This window comes from Sinocyclocheilus anshuiensis, unplaced genomic scaffold (assembly GCF_001515605.1).
Source record: "Sinocyclocheilus anshuiensis isolate Anshui unplaced genomic scaffold, SAMN03320099.WGS_v1.1 scaffold557, whole genome shotgun sequence".
NCBI lineage: Eukaryota > Metazoa > Chordata > Actinopteri > Cypriniformes > Cyprinidae > Sinocyclocheilus > Sinocyclocheilus anshuiensis.
Genome location: NW_015540883.1, coordinates 1,123,011 through 1,135,443, shown reverse-complemented (window position 1 = coordinate 1,135,443; position 12,433 = coordinate 1,123,011). Strand labels below are relative to the sequence as shown.

Below are 12,433 nucleotides of genomic sequence, written 5' to 3'. Positions count from 1 at the left end.
TAGGGCTGCACGATTAATCGAATGTGATTGTCATGCGCATTTTGTTAAAAAAGCCGGTTCTGTAATCAGCAGGAAATCATCATCCCGTGCTTTCAGATGGAGCAGCATTTACTACACAAAATTGCAGACGATTTTATTGCGCGATTCTGAAAACGAAGAAATCGTTCGCGATAATGACAGCTGTTTGCAACCGCATATTGCCGTAGTCGTGTGTTTATTAGTCACGTTGAATCAATGAAAGCAGTTGAATCTTCTGTTTATTCAGCTGCAGCTATAGGCATTTTCTGGGTTTCTTCTGCGAGGCGTATTTGGAGTTTCAGCGCGAGAGCGCCCTCTGGCCTTTGGATGGAGATTTACTGCTGATCACAGAACCGTGCTTCACTGAAAGATACGCATGACAATCGCAGCTTCTGTCGAATCGCGATCTCGATTCCATTTCGATTTATCGTGCAGCCCTAGTCTATACCCTTGAAACAGTGGCTGGGTTTCCATCCAAATCATCCAAAGTGTTTTTTGAATATTGTATTGTGCCACTGAACCCCCAGCACAAATGCTGTGCGCAGTGTGATGTGAAAGGCTTAGAGCCGGTCTGATAATGCATACTCACAGTGTGAATGCTCCTCTTTTCCAGCCATTTTTCCATCCCTCTGATGGATGCACTGAGAGACCCCAGGAATCAGCTTCAGCTACTGTTAATCTCAGCATACAGCAGAAACACACCGTCTATTCACACCAGCATCCAGCCATCGTGACACGTTTAGCTGCTCTTACGCTGTGTTTGGAGGATGTTGAAACACACACGTTCTGCTCGCTCCAGGTCAGACCCCGCAGAGCTGAAAAAGCATTATTAGTGGTAGGGGAGTAACGATGCCTTAATGTCAGGATCCAATACATATCACGACACTGAACTCACAATACAATATTATTGGGATACTCCCAAGACACATGGTAAAAGGTTAACAGAAAATGTACTGTTGATTAAAATGCTAGATTTGGTATTAAAATTGGGGTGGAAATGAATATGCTTGGACTCGGTGCTGGTCACTCAATGCACAGGACAATGGTGACTCCAGAATAAAAATATGCATGATTCTGAAGCTAAAAAAAATAATACAGAATATCTAGTCACTGACTAGATATATTTAAAATAATGTATAATAACAGGACACACAAATATTCCCCCATTGCATTATTTATACATTATATTCAACATTATATATAGTAGTTTAATGTAGCAATGACACTAAAACTCTGTAAACTTGAATTTTTTCTCACACAGTAATTTTCATTTCGGGTGAATTGTACACGATACATATTGTTGCATTTTTGTATTGTTACAGCCCTAATTTTTAGTATTATATTCAAACCTTTATTCCATTCCCAGACATGCCTGAGCTCTGACTCAAACAGCACTGGGAACAAAACCCTGATTATTAGAGTCTGAAATATTAAAATGGAGTTTTCCACATAATATATTATCATTTGCTTATTAAAAAAAAAATAATAATAACTTAAATCACTGGTCATGGTAATCATAATCCCTGCCATATTTACTACAGCTGTTGTTGTTGTTGTTGTTGTTGTTATAAAACTTAGTATTGCCATTCAAAGAAGCAGATGACATATTCTGTGAGGAGACGTGACTTTCATCACAACTTGTAGTGAAATGTACATTCCGTCAGCCTGCTGTAATTCTATGGATAGAGTTGAGCAGAGCAATGCAGTGCTAGCGGTGTTTGTTGTGAAGTGTAGCGGTGCTGATGCGGTTTAGCAGCGGTGCTAAAGTCTCCATCCCGCGCCATTACAAACACACACAGATCCTGCTGAACCATCAGCTCCTCGGATCCATCGGGTCAGAGATGAATGTGCAGAAAATACGTGTGATTATAATCATAAAAACAGCGACATCTCGAGCAGCTAACCCCCGCCGCGGCTCATCCGTTGCGGTTACAAACTCAATAGAAGGCGTCACGAAGCGGTAAACAAAAGGAGAGAAATTCCCGAGGCGACCAGACAGGCCCGGGAGCCAAAGCCACCGCGCGAAACTTTTATTATTATTAATATTACTATTATTATTATTTTATAAGCGATGCTGGTCTAAATGTATGACATTAGCCGTTCGTATAATACTGCTGATGAGATGAAACGGGAGAGATACCTTTGGTAGAGTACGGGAATCAACGAACCCCTCGAATTCAGCAGATTTCTTTACCAATCCCCTCGCTAGACAATGAAATCAAAACGTACGATCATCAATTCTAATCATGATCGTGACGTCAGGGCTGACACGAGCCAATGGAGGCGCAGCATCATCGGCGTGACTGGCTCAGCCCCGCCCACCGCTGCTGCTGCTGCTGCTGATCAGAGACGACAATACATTATTAATCTGACTCTTACATCTGTGTATATATTCATATTGCAATTAACCCTCTATGGTATGCATTATGTTCTAGCCATGAAATATATATTTTTTTTCAAATAAGATTTTATTACATGAAATAGCTTAAATTATACAAATCAAAACAGATTTTTGAAAAAAAAAAAACTCAAATAAAAAAATAAAACCTTTTTTTTCCGGATTGCTATATGGCAACGCTGTACCACAATGGGAAATGGTCAAAAAATAAGTGTTTCTATAAAATTAAGATTCTCTTTTCTATTTAAATGCACATTTATTTTAGACTTACAGTATGTAGGCTACTCGGAACTCATGCATATATATATGTTTTTTTAGAATAATAAGGAAATGAGTAGAAATTAATTCTTGTCATATGGCAACTCCATACCATAGAGGGTTAGAGGAGATGCTATTACTGATAGGAGATGGAATAATTACTTTATTAGGAAGTTACTTACAGAACATAGCCCAGTATCTTCTAAAACATATTGGCATTCTAAATGTGAGTGCATTGAGTGGAAATATGCATGGTGCTGCCTAAAAATATTGCATCACAAATAAGGTGAGAGAAGTACATTTTGAAATCCTTCATCTGGTGTACCCTGTTAAAACACTTTTACTTAGGTTTTGTACTGATGTGGATGTTGGGCGTGATTTTTGTGGATGTTGTCCACTTATTTCTTTAATTGCATTTACAGAAAACTGTTTTGGATAGATTTGGAAGGCCTCCTTTGTAAATGTTTAGGTGCAAAAAGTTTATTTTTCTGAGAAATTTTTATTTTTAAGCATACTGTATATTGTTACAGTCAATGAAAAAAAAATGTATTACATAAATTAATTTTAATATCTGTGTGTATTTAAGTGCATGAGATTTTTGTCTTATATGATATGATATCAGGAAACCCAGGAAATCCCATTTGAATGAAAATAATAAATTCTTTCTTAGTTGTTGTTAAAGGGGAGGGGGGGGACTTTGTTCCATAATTTCATATATTAAATGTTTTGTGGCATTTAAAATCTAGTTTTCCACGTTTTTATATAAATGTCTGAATAAACTTCCAATAAAGTGAGTGTTAGACCTGCGTAATGTTGAAGCAATGAATCCAGTCCGCAATTCAGGAAAGGAAGCCTTTGACAATTTGCAGGCAACATCACATGATATGGCCTAAAGTGACTAAGCTTACAGCCTCATGCTTATGAGAATGAACAGCAAACTCAACTTAGAACAACCAGCTTGGTTAAGAGACTTTAAAAAGTCTGAAAAAAATAATGCCATGGTGCTTCGTGGTTCACGAATCAAAACAATGCATTATTGTTACGTTGGTTGTTCCCTGAGATTAGTCTACTAAGAAAGCACTCTTTAAAGGAAGTAAATACAGATGGATGGATCCACCATTTATTTAATTAATGCTATTTATTTTATATAAAGAGGTAAATTGCTTCCTTGAAGTAATTCTGTCTTTCTTTAGTACATAGGGTATGGCATTAATTGTGTTGCAATGTTCTAAGACTGTATCCTACATTTAAAGGGTTACGCTGCAGAGAAAGTGTTGTGTCTGCAGGGATACTGTCACTAGATATAGCCACTAGATGCAGAAAAAGAGAAGAAAGAGAGGGAGGGAGTAAAGAAGAGACAGAATACACACTGGTATCTGTGACTAATTCTTTATTTTATTAGCTACTAAAAGCACAAACCTCACACTGTGCCCTGTTCTTTAATAAAGTCTTACATTGAATTTCTCTACTCTTGGGTGCTTTCTACAGTGACAGCGCTGCTTGATATATATATATATATATATATATATATATATATAGGAACATTTCTTAATTGCTTTTGGGGCAGAATGTATGAGAGATTAATTACAAGAATGTAATACCTGATTTTGATTATCACATTGTTAATTTAGGTGTTTTTAATGCAAAACAGAGAGTTTAATTTTGTGTAATATTTTGATTACAGGTAGTTTTATTTACCCAAAAATGTAATTTTATTAAAGTTGCTACAAGTTTTGAGTTATTTAGAAATGATGTACTTAACCTCCTGACTACCAGAAGAAGAAAAAAAGTTGAATTGAATATGTTTTCATGTCATTACATTGTTTAGAGCATAAGAAAAAAAATAGAAAAATAACATTTTTGAAAAATTATATTTTATTCATATGTTATGCTATGACCTCTGTAGAGGACACTTTCAAAAGTCCTGTTTTTAAAATAAATAAAAAGACATGAATATACATGAAAAGGCAAAAAAACTGAGATTTAAAAAAAAATTAAAAACTCCCAAACTTTGTATAAAAATTATTCTCAACCATGTTATGAAAGATATAACAGAATGATTTAATATACCGTTTTGCTTTATGCAACATGTGCGTAAAAACGGGTTTTCCCATTATGTACAATGCATCTATACACTGTTTATAATGTGCATATTAATGTGTTTTTGGGGCAACATGCAATGAAAAAAGAAGTGTAATAATGGGAGCAATAATTGGCAAGATTTTCATAATAACATCTAATATTTCATAGGAATATTGAAATATAATTCCTTTCCCTATTAATTTGTTGTCTCCTAAAATGCGTAATAAACATGCATTTAGTGCTATGAAATCAACATCCTGTTTCATAATATAATATGAGTCATATTCATGAGTCATAATAAGTCATATTTTGATTTGAAACCCCATAATATTTTCCTGAGATGTTGATTTATGACAAACAATTGGAAGATTAGTCAGATTTAAATGAGCATTACATAATATTATCTTATTTCCATAAGGGTTTTGAATGTGATCACTAAATTAATGTAAGCCGGAGAGTGGTCACGGTGAAATATAATGTCCACTACAGAGACAAAAACTCCATAGCTGGGTCTCAGGAGGATATTATAGCAGCTAAAGAAAGGGAATGCATTAAACATGTTATCATAGACTGTATAAAAACATGTTATACTTTGCTTTTTCTTCATTTATTTTCTTTACAGCGTCATCCGGCCCTGAGCTCCGAGTCACGTGAAAGCCGCGAGTTATCGCGAGACAGCGGCGGTCAGTCACGTGCTTCTGGTCGCCGTACGAGAACTGCGATGTAAACACCGATGAGGAGTTTAATCAGGTACGTGATGGTGCTCAGCATTAATAACTACATTCACCGCAGCCGACTGTTTCTGACACTTCTGTCGTGTTTAAGTGCTGGTGTGGAGTTGCTAGCCTCGGCAGAGCTTTCGCTATCTGAGATCTGAGGGAAGAAGTGTGGAACAAAAACACAACAGTCTTACAGAGACAGCGACTGACTGACTGCCCTCCACATTTATCTGGACATTTAGGGAAATAGAAAATACACATTTGTCTTTGCGTTGTACGGAGGATCGAACCGAGTAGCATGTAGCATGAGCGATAGCTTCACAGGAGCAGGTTGGTCCGGTTTCAGATTAGAGAACAAAATGAAGGCAGAAGTGTGGAAGTCAGTCATGATGATATAACCTTAATTAAACTGAGCATAAACATCATTCTGGCCTGCCACACCAAAAGCTGAAGCTTCAAACTAAACGTTCTAGAAAAATCTCCAAAAACCTCTGTTTTCTGGTGTCTTTTCTAGGGTTGTAACGTGTGAGGTTTTCACGGTATGATAATCGTCTCAGAAAACATCACGGTTTCACGGTATATGGTAAACAATATTTCTGATCAGAAACAACGACCCTTAAAACAACAAGAACAAGTTTTTTGAGTGAACAAATGCTTTGTTACAACAAACTTGAAACCATTTTAATGAAAGTATTGAAGTCTCCCTTCTGAAAAAAATTCATTAATTAATTAAAAAACAATTAAAATCTCCCATTTAAAAAAAAAAGAAAATGCAGAATTAGAACATTTAAAAAAAAAAAATTTAAATTAGAAGGGAAAAATAAGCAAGGTCTTTCAAAAAATGTAGAATAGACAAAAATATACCAAACTGTCCTTCCTTTTAAACAGCATAAATGGGAGCAAAAAGTGCAAAACCATGTTTGTATTTCTATGTTTCTTTTCAGTGCAGGTCGTGATGAAGGAATACAAGCATGTTGAGATTTTCAGGGCTCAATCTTGACTAAATTATATTATTATAAAGAATATTATTATTCTTTGAAGTACATTCCATTGTACAATGCAAATATATTTCTGTCATAATTTCAAGATATTTTGAGGGGTGTAGCGGACCTTTGAGTTTCAGAGTGTATTTGACAAGGGTTTTTCTCCAATGAAACTAGGAAGTGTTTATTGAAGTTTTCTCTCAGAGCAGCTCTGGTGGTGATCATGTTTATGTGACGCTGAACACACCATTAGTGTCATGCGTACTTCAGTATGCAGTGGATAAAACGGCGTCACTCAGAGACATGCAGAAACAAGCAGATTATTTATATAGCAGTCTCTGCGCTTTAATATTCACAGACACATATCATATGTACTTTTGATTTATCCATCCATCCTCGTTACACTGTAAATTCCATGTTCACAGGATTCCTTCTGCATCACAGAATTCATACGGCCTTAACTTATAACTTGTTATAAATGCGACACCTTTTTCTGCACGGAGGAATGGTGTTCACGAATATAAGCGAACATGTTGGATGTATTGCCTCCTTTTGCAGCCACTTTGCATCCACATTTCTTTGCAAATTGGATATCCGTCCTCAAGGACAACCCTGCGTTCGTTTTTTTTTTTATATCGGAAGTATTCCCATACTGCAGATTTCAACTTCTTTTTCGGCGGGGATGGAGATTAGATATAATCTGTCTCTGTCGTTTTCGCCGCTGCATGTGTGTGTGTAAGCACATAGATATGCAAATGTTGATGGTGTGAGAACCGCGCATGTTCAAACCGTGATAGACCGTCATACCGGTATACCGTTACAACCCTAAAAAAAAAAAAGTGCTGCTTTTTGGGGTATGCCAACATAAAATGAAACCGAATGAACACTAAAATGCATTTGAGCTGCAGTCGCTCTGATTTTTTCACTTACTGACGGGATTAAAGATTGAATTTAAAGGCCTTACTTAAGTTTTAGACTTGCATTTGAAATTTGACTAGGCAAGAGATGAGTGCTTTGCATTTTACAGGTTTTATTTTAAGTCGTCACATTAGAGCTTTGCTGAATGAGAATCTCCACAAAGATGCTATTTTTATTGTGTACAGTGATAAAGGTGGCTGAGTACTGATGAAAATGATAGAATGCAACCTGATTGATTATTTATTCATTTATTGATTTCAAGCAATATTTGAAATTGCAGGTTTCCCGTTTATCTGTGGATTGCACATGACACTGTTGTTCTTCTGCATCTATCATTGTGAACAACAAAAGAAACACATTAAATAAAGATAAAAAAAAATCAAATTCAAAAAGTCAAAATATGGTTTCATCCCCCGTTTGTAATTATTATAAAGAAATATGACTTTATTGTTAAGTGGACCTATTTAGGAACACATCATTAAATCCAGACACTTTACACACTTTGTGGGCACAGAGCCTGAGTCAGAGTGAAAGAGAGTCGGTCTGACATAAGAGTGATCGTGTGTTGTGGTCTTGTTACAGTTGTTGATGATCGGCAGAGTACAGTGATTTACCGTGGTAAAGACAAGTTGAGCAGGGAAATGTCCAGCACAGCCATGAAGAAGAAGGTGAGTTTAACATCACTGTAATAGCACTGCTGTACACACACACAAACACACACACACGCTCTCTCACACACACACACGCACACACACACTCACACTCTCACACTCTCACACACTCACACACACACTCTCACACACAGACACACACACACACACACAAACACACACACACGCTCTCTCACACACACACACGCACACACACACTCACACTCTCACACTCTCACACACTCACACACACACTCTCACACACAGACACACACACACACACACAAACACACACACACGCTCTCTCACACACACACACGCACACACACACTCACACTCTCACACTCTCACACACTCACACACACACTCTCACACACAGACACACACACACACACACAAACACACACACACGCTCTCTCACACACACACACGCACACACACACTCACACTCTCACACTCTCACACACTCACACACACACTCTCACACACAGACACACACACACACACACATTCACACACACATTCACACACACACACACACACTCACACACTATATGATCAGCGGCCTCCGACTCACATTGTCTACACTTGATGTGATCAGTCGAAATATTTTGTGCTGTTGTCAGAAGTATCACAGTCATGTGGAGGTCATTAGAAACAGAACAGACATCTGTTCACTGGCCAAATATAAACAAGCTTTAGAATGAATGTCCAAAGCTTTTGAAGTTGCAAAGATTACATTTCTAACCTTGTTATGGACCATAAATTACAAACTATATAAATAATAAACTGTATATGTGGAAGCCTTGAACTTTAAACTTCAGGGGCTAGTATCAACGAGCAGTACAAGCAGTCCAGTCATTTCTTTTTGAAAAAAAAATGTTATTTTCCGTTTTTTAGGCTGCAACATGCACGCACTTTATGCTCACAGCTGTTTAAAACTGATTCGCTCTCCCTTTAAATACTTAAATTTGTGTCACCACAGGGGGGCACCAACATTACAATATAATCAACAAATTAAACAGGAATATACATGAAATACATAAGTAAAAATAAAATAATACTAGCAAATAATTATCATGATTTGATATAAATAACTTAAAGTGCATTCAGAGCCACCAATGAGGCAATACAAAATGGAAACAAAGTATTAAAGTTGCCATAACAGAATACATTTTCACTCACATTGCTATATTTAGACTTTCTTTCAGCAGTCCTCTCAAGCTTTCATGGCATCACTGCTGCTGCTTCTTTCTGTGTGTATGTTTTTAAAATCTCTGGCATAATCCTTGTCTGAGAAGGGAATTCACACTGATCCATGTGATTGGTTATTTGCTGCAGACATCACGTTTTCATGTGCAGATGTTTCAGAGTATTGCTATAAACCAGTGCACGTTCCTGGAGAACCCCAGCACTGCACATTTTACAGGTCTCCATGTTCAGACACACCTCACAGTCAACTCATCAGCTCATTACTAGAGACTCAGAGACCTGAAATGGGTGCGAGACAACATGTTGGTAGTGTTGGGAACCACTGATATAAACTGAATCCCACCTGTCATGGCTCTGCTGCCGTCTCCACTGATGAGCTGGATCAGGTGTGTGAGATGAGGGCCTCAGGACAGGTTTGAGAAGCAGATTCCTGCCTTCCTGCCATGAAGATTGTGCAGAAATGACCCTCGGCTCTTTTTGCAGGTGCTGTTGATGGGTAAAAGTGGATCAGGAAAGACCAGTATGAGGTCCATCATATTTGCCAATTACATCGCCAGAGACACTCGCCGCCTGGGAGCCACAAGTATGACTTTGTCAAAAAACACAAACCGTCTCATTTCTTTCCAAACCTGCATGACACCTCAGTGAAGCCAGACTCTTGATCTTGTGTGTCTTGTTCATGTTTAAATGCAGAAGAGGACATGATTTCCCAAAAATGTGCTGGTCATATGCTGATTGTTTTGCTCAAAGAAATTGGATCCTATTTTTAGGACAGTTTTCTGCATTGAGATTAGGGTTGCAAAGGGGTGGAAAATTTCCATGAAATTTCCGGAAACTTTCCAAAAATCCCTGGAATATTCCCAAAAATCCTGGAAAGTTTCCAACATTTCTGGAATATTTCTGAAATTTACTGGAAACTTTCCACCTTTTTGAAACTCTAATTGAGATTTTACTTGACTGTTATGTAGTTTTATATTGTTTTTAATGGCCTAAATCATCATTTGGGGCACTTCTATTTTTAAATGATGCTTTATATGTTCATAAGATATAAATAATTTTCCTCCTGTTACAAATGCCTCATGTCTCATTTTCATTAAAAGAGCAGATATTAGCATGTCAACATAAATCCTCTTTCATGACATGTATTAAGTACAGTTCATATCGGTGAAAGGTTTCTATTTTTTTTTCTCCATTCAGTTGATGTGGAGCACTCTCACGTGCGGTTTCTGGGCAATCTGGTGCTGAACCTGTGGGACTGTGGTGGGTAAGTGTCTCCTGTGGGAAGGTGTTTTGTAGGATGGCTTTTGGGAAGACACTTTTCTTTTCTCATCTTTAAATGTGAATCGCACAGACAGGACACGTTCATGGAGAACTACTTCACGAGTCAGAGAGACAACATCTTTCGCAATGTGGAGGTGCTGATTTACGTGTTTGATGTAGAGAGCCGTGAGCTGGAGAAGGATATGCATTACTACCAGTCGTGTCTGGAAGCCATCCTGCAGAACTCGCCTGATGCCAAGATCTTCTGCCTTGTGCACAAGATGGACCTGGTGCAGGAGGACCAGAGAGACCTGGTGAGACACGCCCGGGAATTTCCATGTTTGATGTCTGTTTTTTTTTGATTTTTGTTTTTTTTTTTTTTCTCAAAAAACCTGCTTGCAAAAAAAAAAAACATGTCCAGATCACATTTAAACCTGAAAATCGAGAGAGAGAGAGAGAAAAAAAAGTTGAACCCGTTTTTTAGGACCATTAAAGGGATAGTTCATCCAAAAATGATGATTTACTCCCTCAAGCCATCCTAGTTGTGTTTGACTTTCTTCTTTCAGACGAATCCAGTCGGAGTTAGATTAAAAATGTCCTGGCTCTTTCAAGCGTTATAATGGCGGTGAATGAGTGTTTTTTTTTTCAATAGCCCAATAGAAGTCTAATAAAGCTCATCCATCCATCATAAAAAGTACTCCACACGGCTCCGGAGGGTGAATAAAGGCCTCCTGAAGCGAATCGATGCGTTTGTGTAAGAAAAAAATTCATATTTACAACTTTATAAACTGTAATCTCTAGCTTCCGCTAACTGTCGTACGCGCGTTCATTGTGGCGGATGATGTCGGCGTAGCGTAAGCTCTGGTGAGAATATGCTCGTCTCGCGAGAACCGACGTTTGTTCACAGGAGCAAAGGAAGCAAATTTCATTACTTTATCAAAGGAAAACCAGTCTCCTCTTGGCTTATATCGAAATCCTCCCACATTTTTATTTACAAATTTTTGTTTTGTGCTTCTAATTCGTGACCGGTGTTTTGTTTTGCTCTCTCTTCTGCACTTCCGTGTTCGTCACTTCTCACTGGACCTTACACTACGTCCTACCTCATCCGCCTGAATGAACACGCGTACAACAGTCAGCGGAAGCTAGAGATTACGGTTTATAAAGTTATAAATATGGATATTTTTCTTACAAAAACGCATCGATTCGCTTCAGGAATCAAGTCAACCACGCCTACCTAAAACGGCTCATTCTAACATGCCCCCACATGTCTATATCACAATGTGGGCAGATTTGCATAACGCCGCCCAAATGTATTGTTGTTGCCGCCGCCGCCATGTCGTGAAGACGCTGTGTGTTTCGTTGTGAAAGCGAAACTACTTTGTTTGGCCTTCCAAAGGAGGACGATATCTGCTTCGTCATGCCTAGAGCTGATCCGTGCTGGTCGCTGAGGAAATACATCAACTTCACGCTGTGGATCGCCGGATCGGCTTTCACCGTGGACGAAGCGGAGTCCAGCCCGGGGTCGTCACATGTGGTTGCCGCAAGCCCGCTGGACGCTCCTTCGTCGAACCCGCCGGCCGCGGCGTTCTCAAACCCGCCGGCCTCTGCTCACTCACGCCGGCCTCCGCTCACTCTAGCCCGCCGGCCTCCGCTCATTCAAGCCTGCCGGGACATGCAGACATGGTTTTATGTTTACGCGGCGCGATGCAACGCAATGCTCAAAAAGACAGTATAAGTCATTATAATCCGTAATTATGTCCCCACTGGATGCAAAAAATGCCTCGTTTATAATGGGTCTTAATGTTTTTGTCTCGTCACTCCATCACAGTATGTGGTAAGGGGCATAACATTTCCGTCACACGCTTGAGGTATTTGGCCAATCACAACACACTAGATTGCTGGCCAATCAGAGCACACCTCGCTTTTCAGACCGAT

The 12,433-nt window shown here is 38.6% G+C and overlaps 2 protein-coding genes across 6 annotated transcripts in view; one reads left to right on the top strand and one right to left on the bottom strand.

Moving 5' to 3' along the window:
• LOC107688596 (highly divergent homeobox-like) overlaps positions 1-2,237 on the bottom strand; it is a 24,325-nt gene extending 22,088 nt beyond the window's left edge. For all 5 annotated transcript variants that reach the window (XM_016486308.1, XM_016486309.1, XM_016486313.1 and 2 more), the window contains exons 1-2: positions 2,159-2,237; positions 608-833 (exon numbers count right to left, since the gene is read on the bottom strand). In XM_016486308.1, coding sequence (XP_016341794.1) covers positions 608-643 — 36 coding nt within the window. In that variant the 5' untranslated portion in view covers positions 644-833; positions 2,159-2,237. The remainder of the gene's footprint in view (positions 1-607; positions 834-2,158) is intronic.
• Positions 2,238-5,412: 3,175 nt separating this feature from the next.
• LOC107688597 (ras-related GTP-binding protein A) overlaps positions 5,413-12,433 on the top strand; it is a 12,609-nt gene continuing 5,588 nt past the window's right edge. Inside the window, exons 1-5 of the mRNA XM_016486314.1 lie at positions 5,413-5,506; positions 7,959-8,044; positions 9,722-9,821; positions 10,436-10,502; positions 10,590-10,812. Of these exons, the coding sequence (XP_016341800.1) occupies positions 8,018-8,044; positions 9,722-9,821; positions 10,436-10,502; positions 10,590-10,812 (417 nt within the window). The 5' untranslated portion in view covers positions 5,413-5,506; positions 7,959-8,017. The remainder of the gene's footprint in view (positions 5,507-7,958; positions 8,045-9,721; positions 9,822-10,435; positions 10,503-10,589; positions 10,813-12,433) is intronic.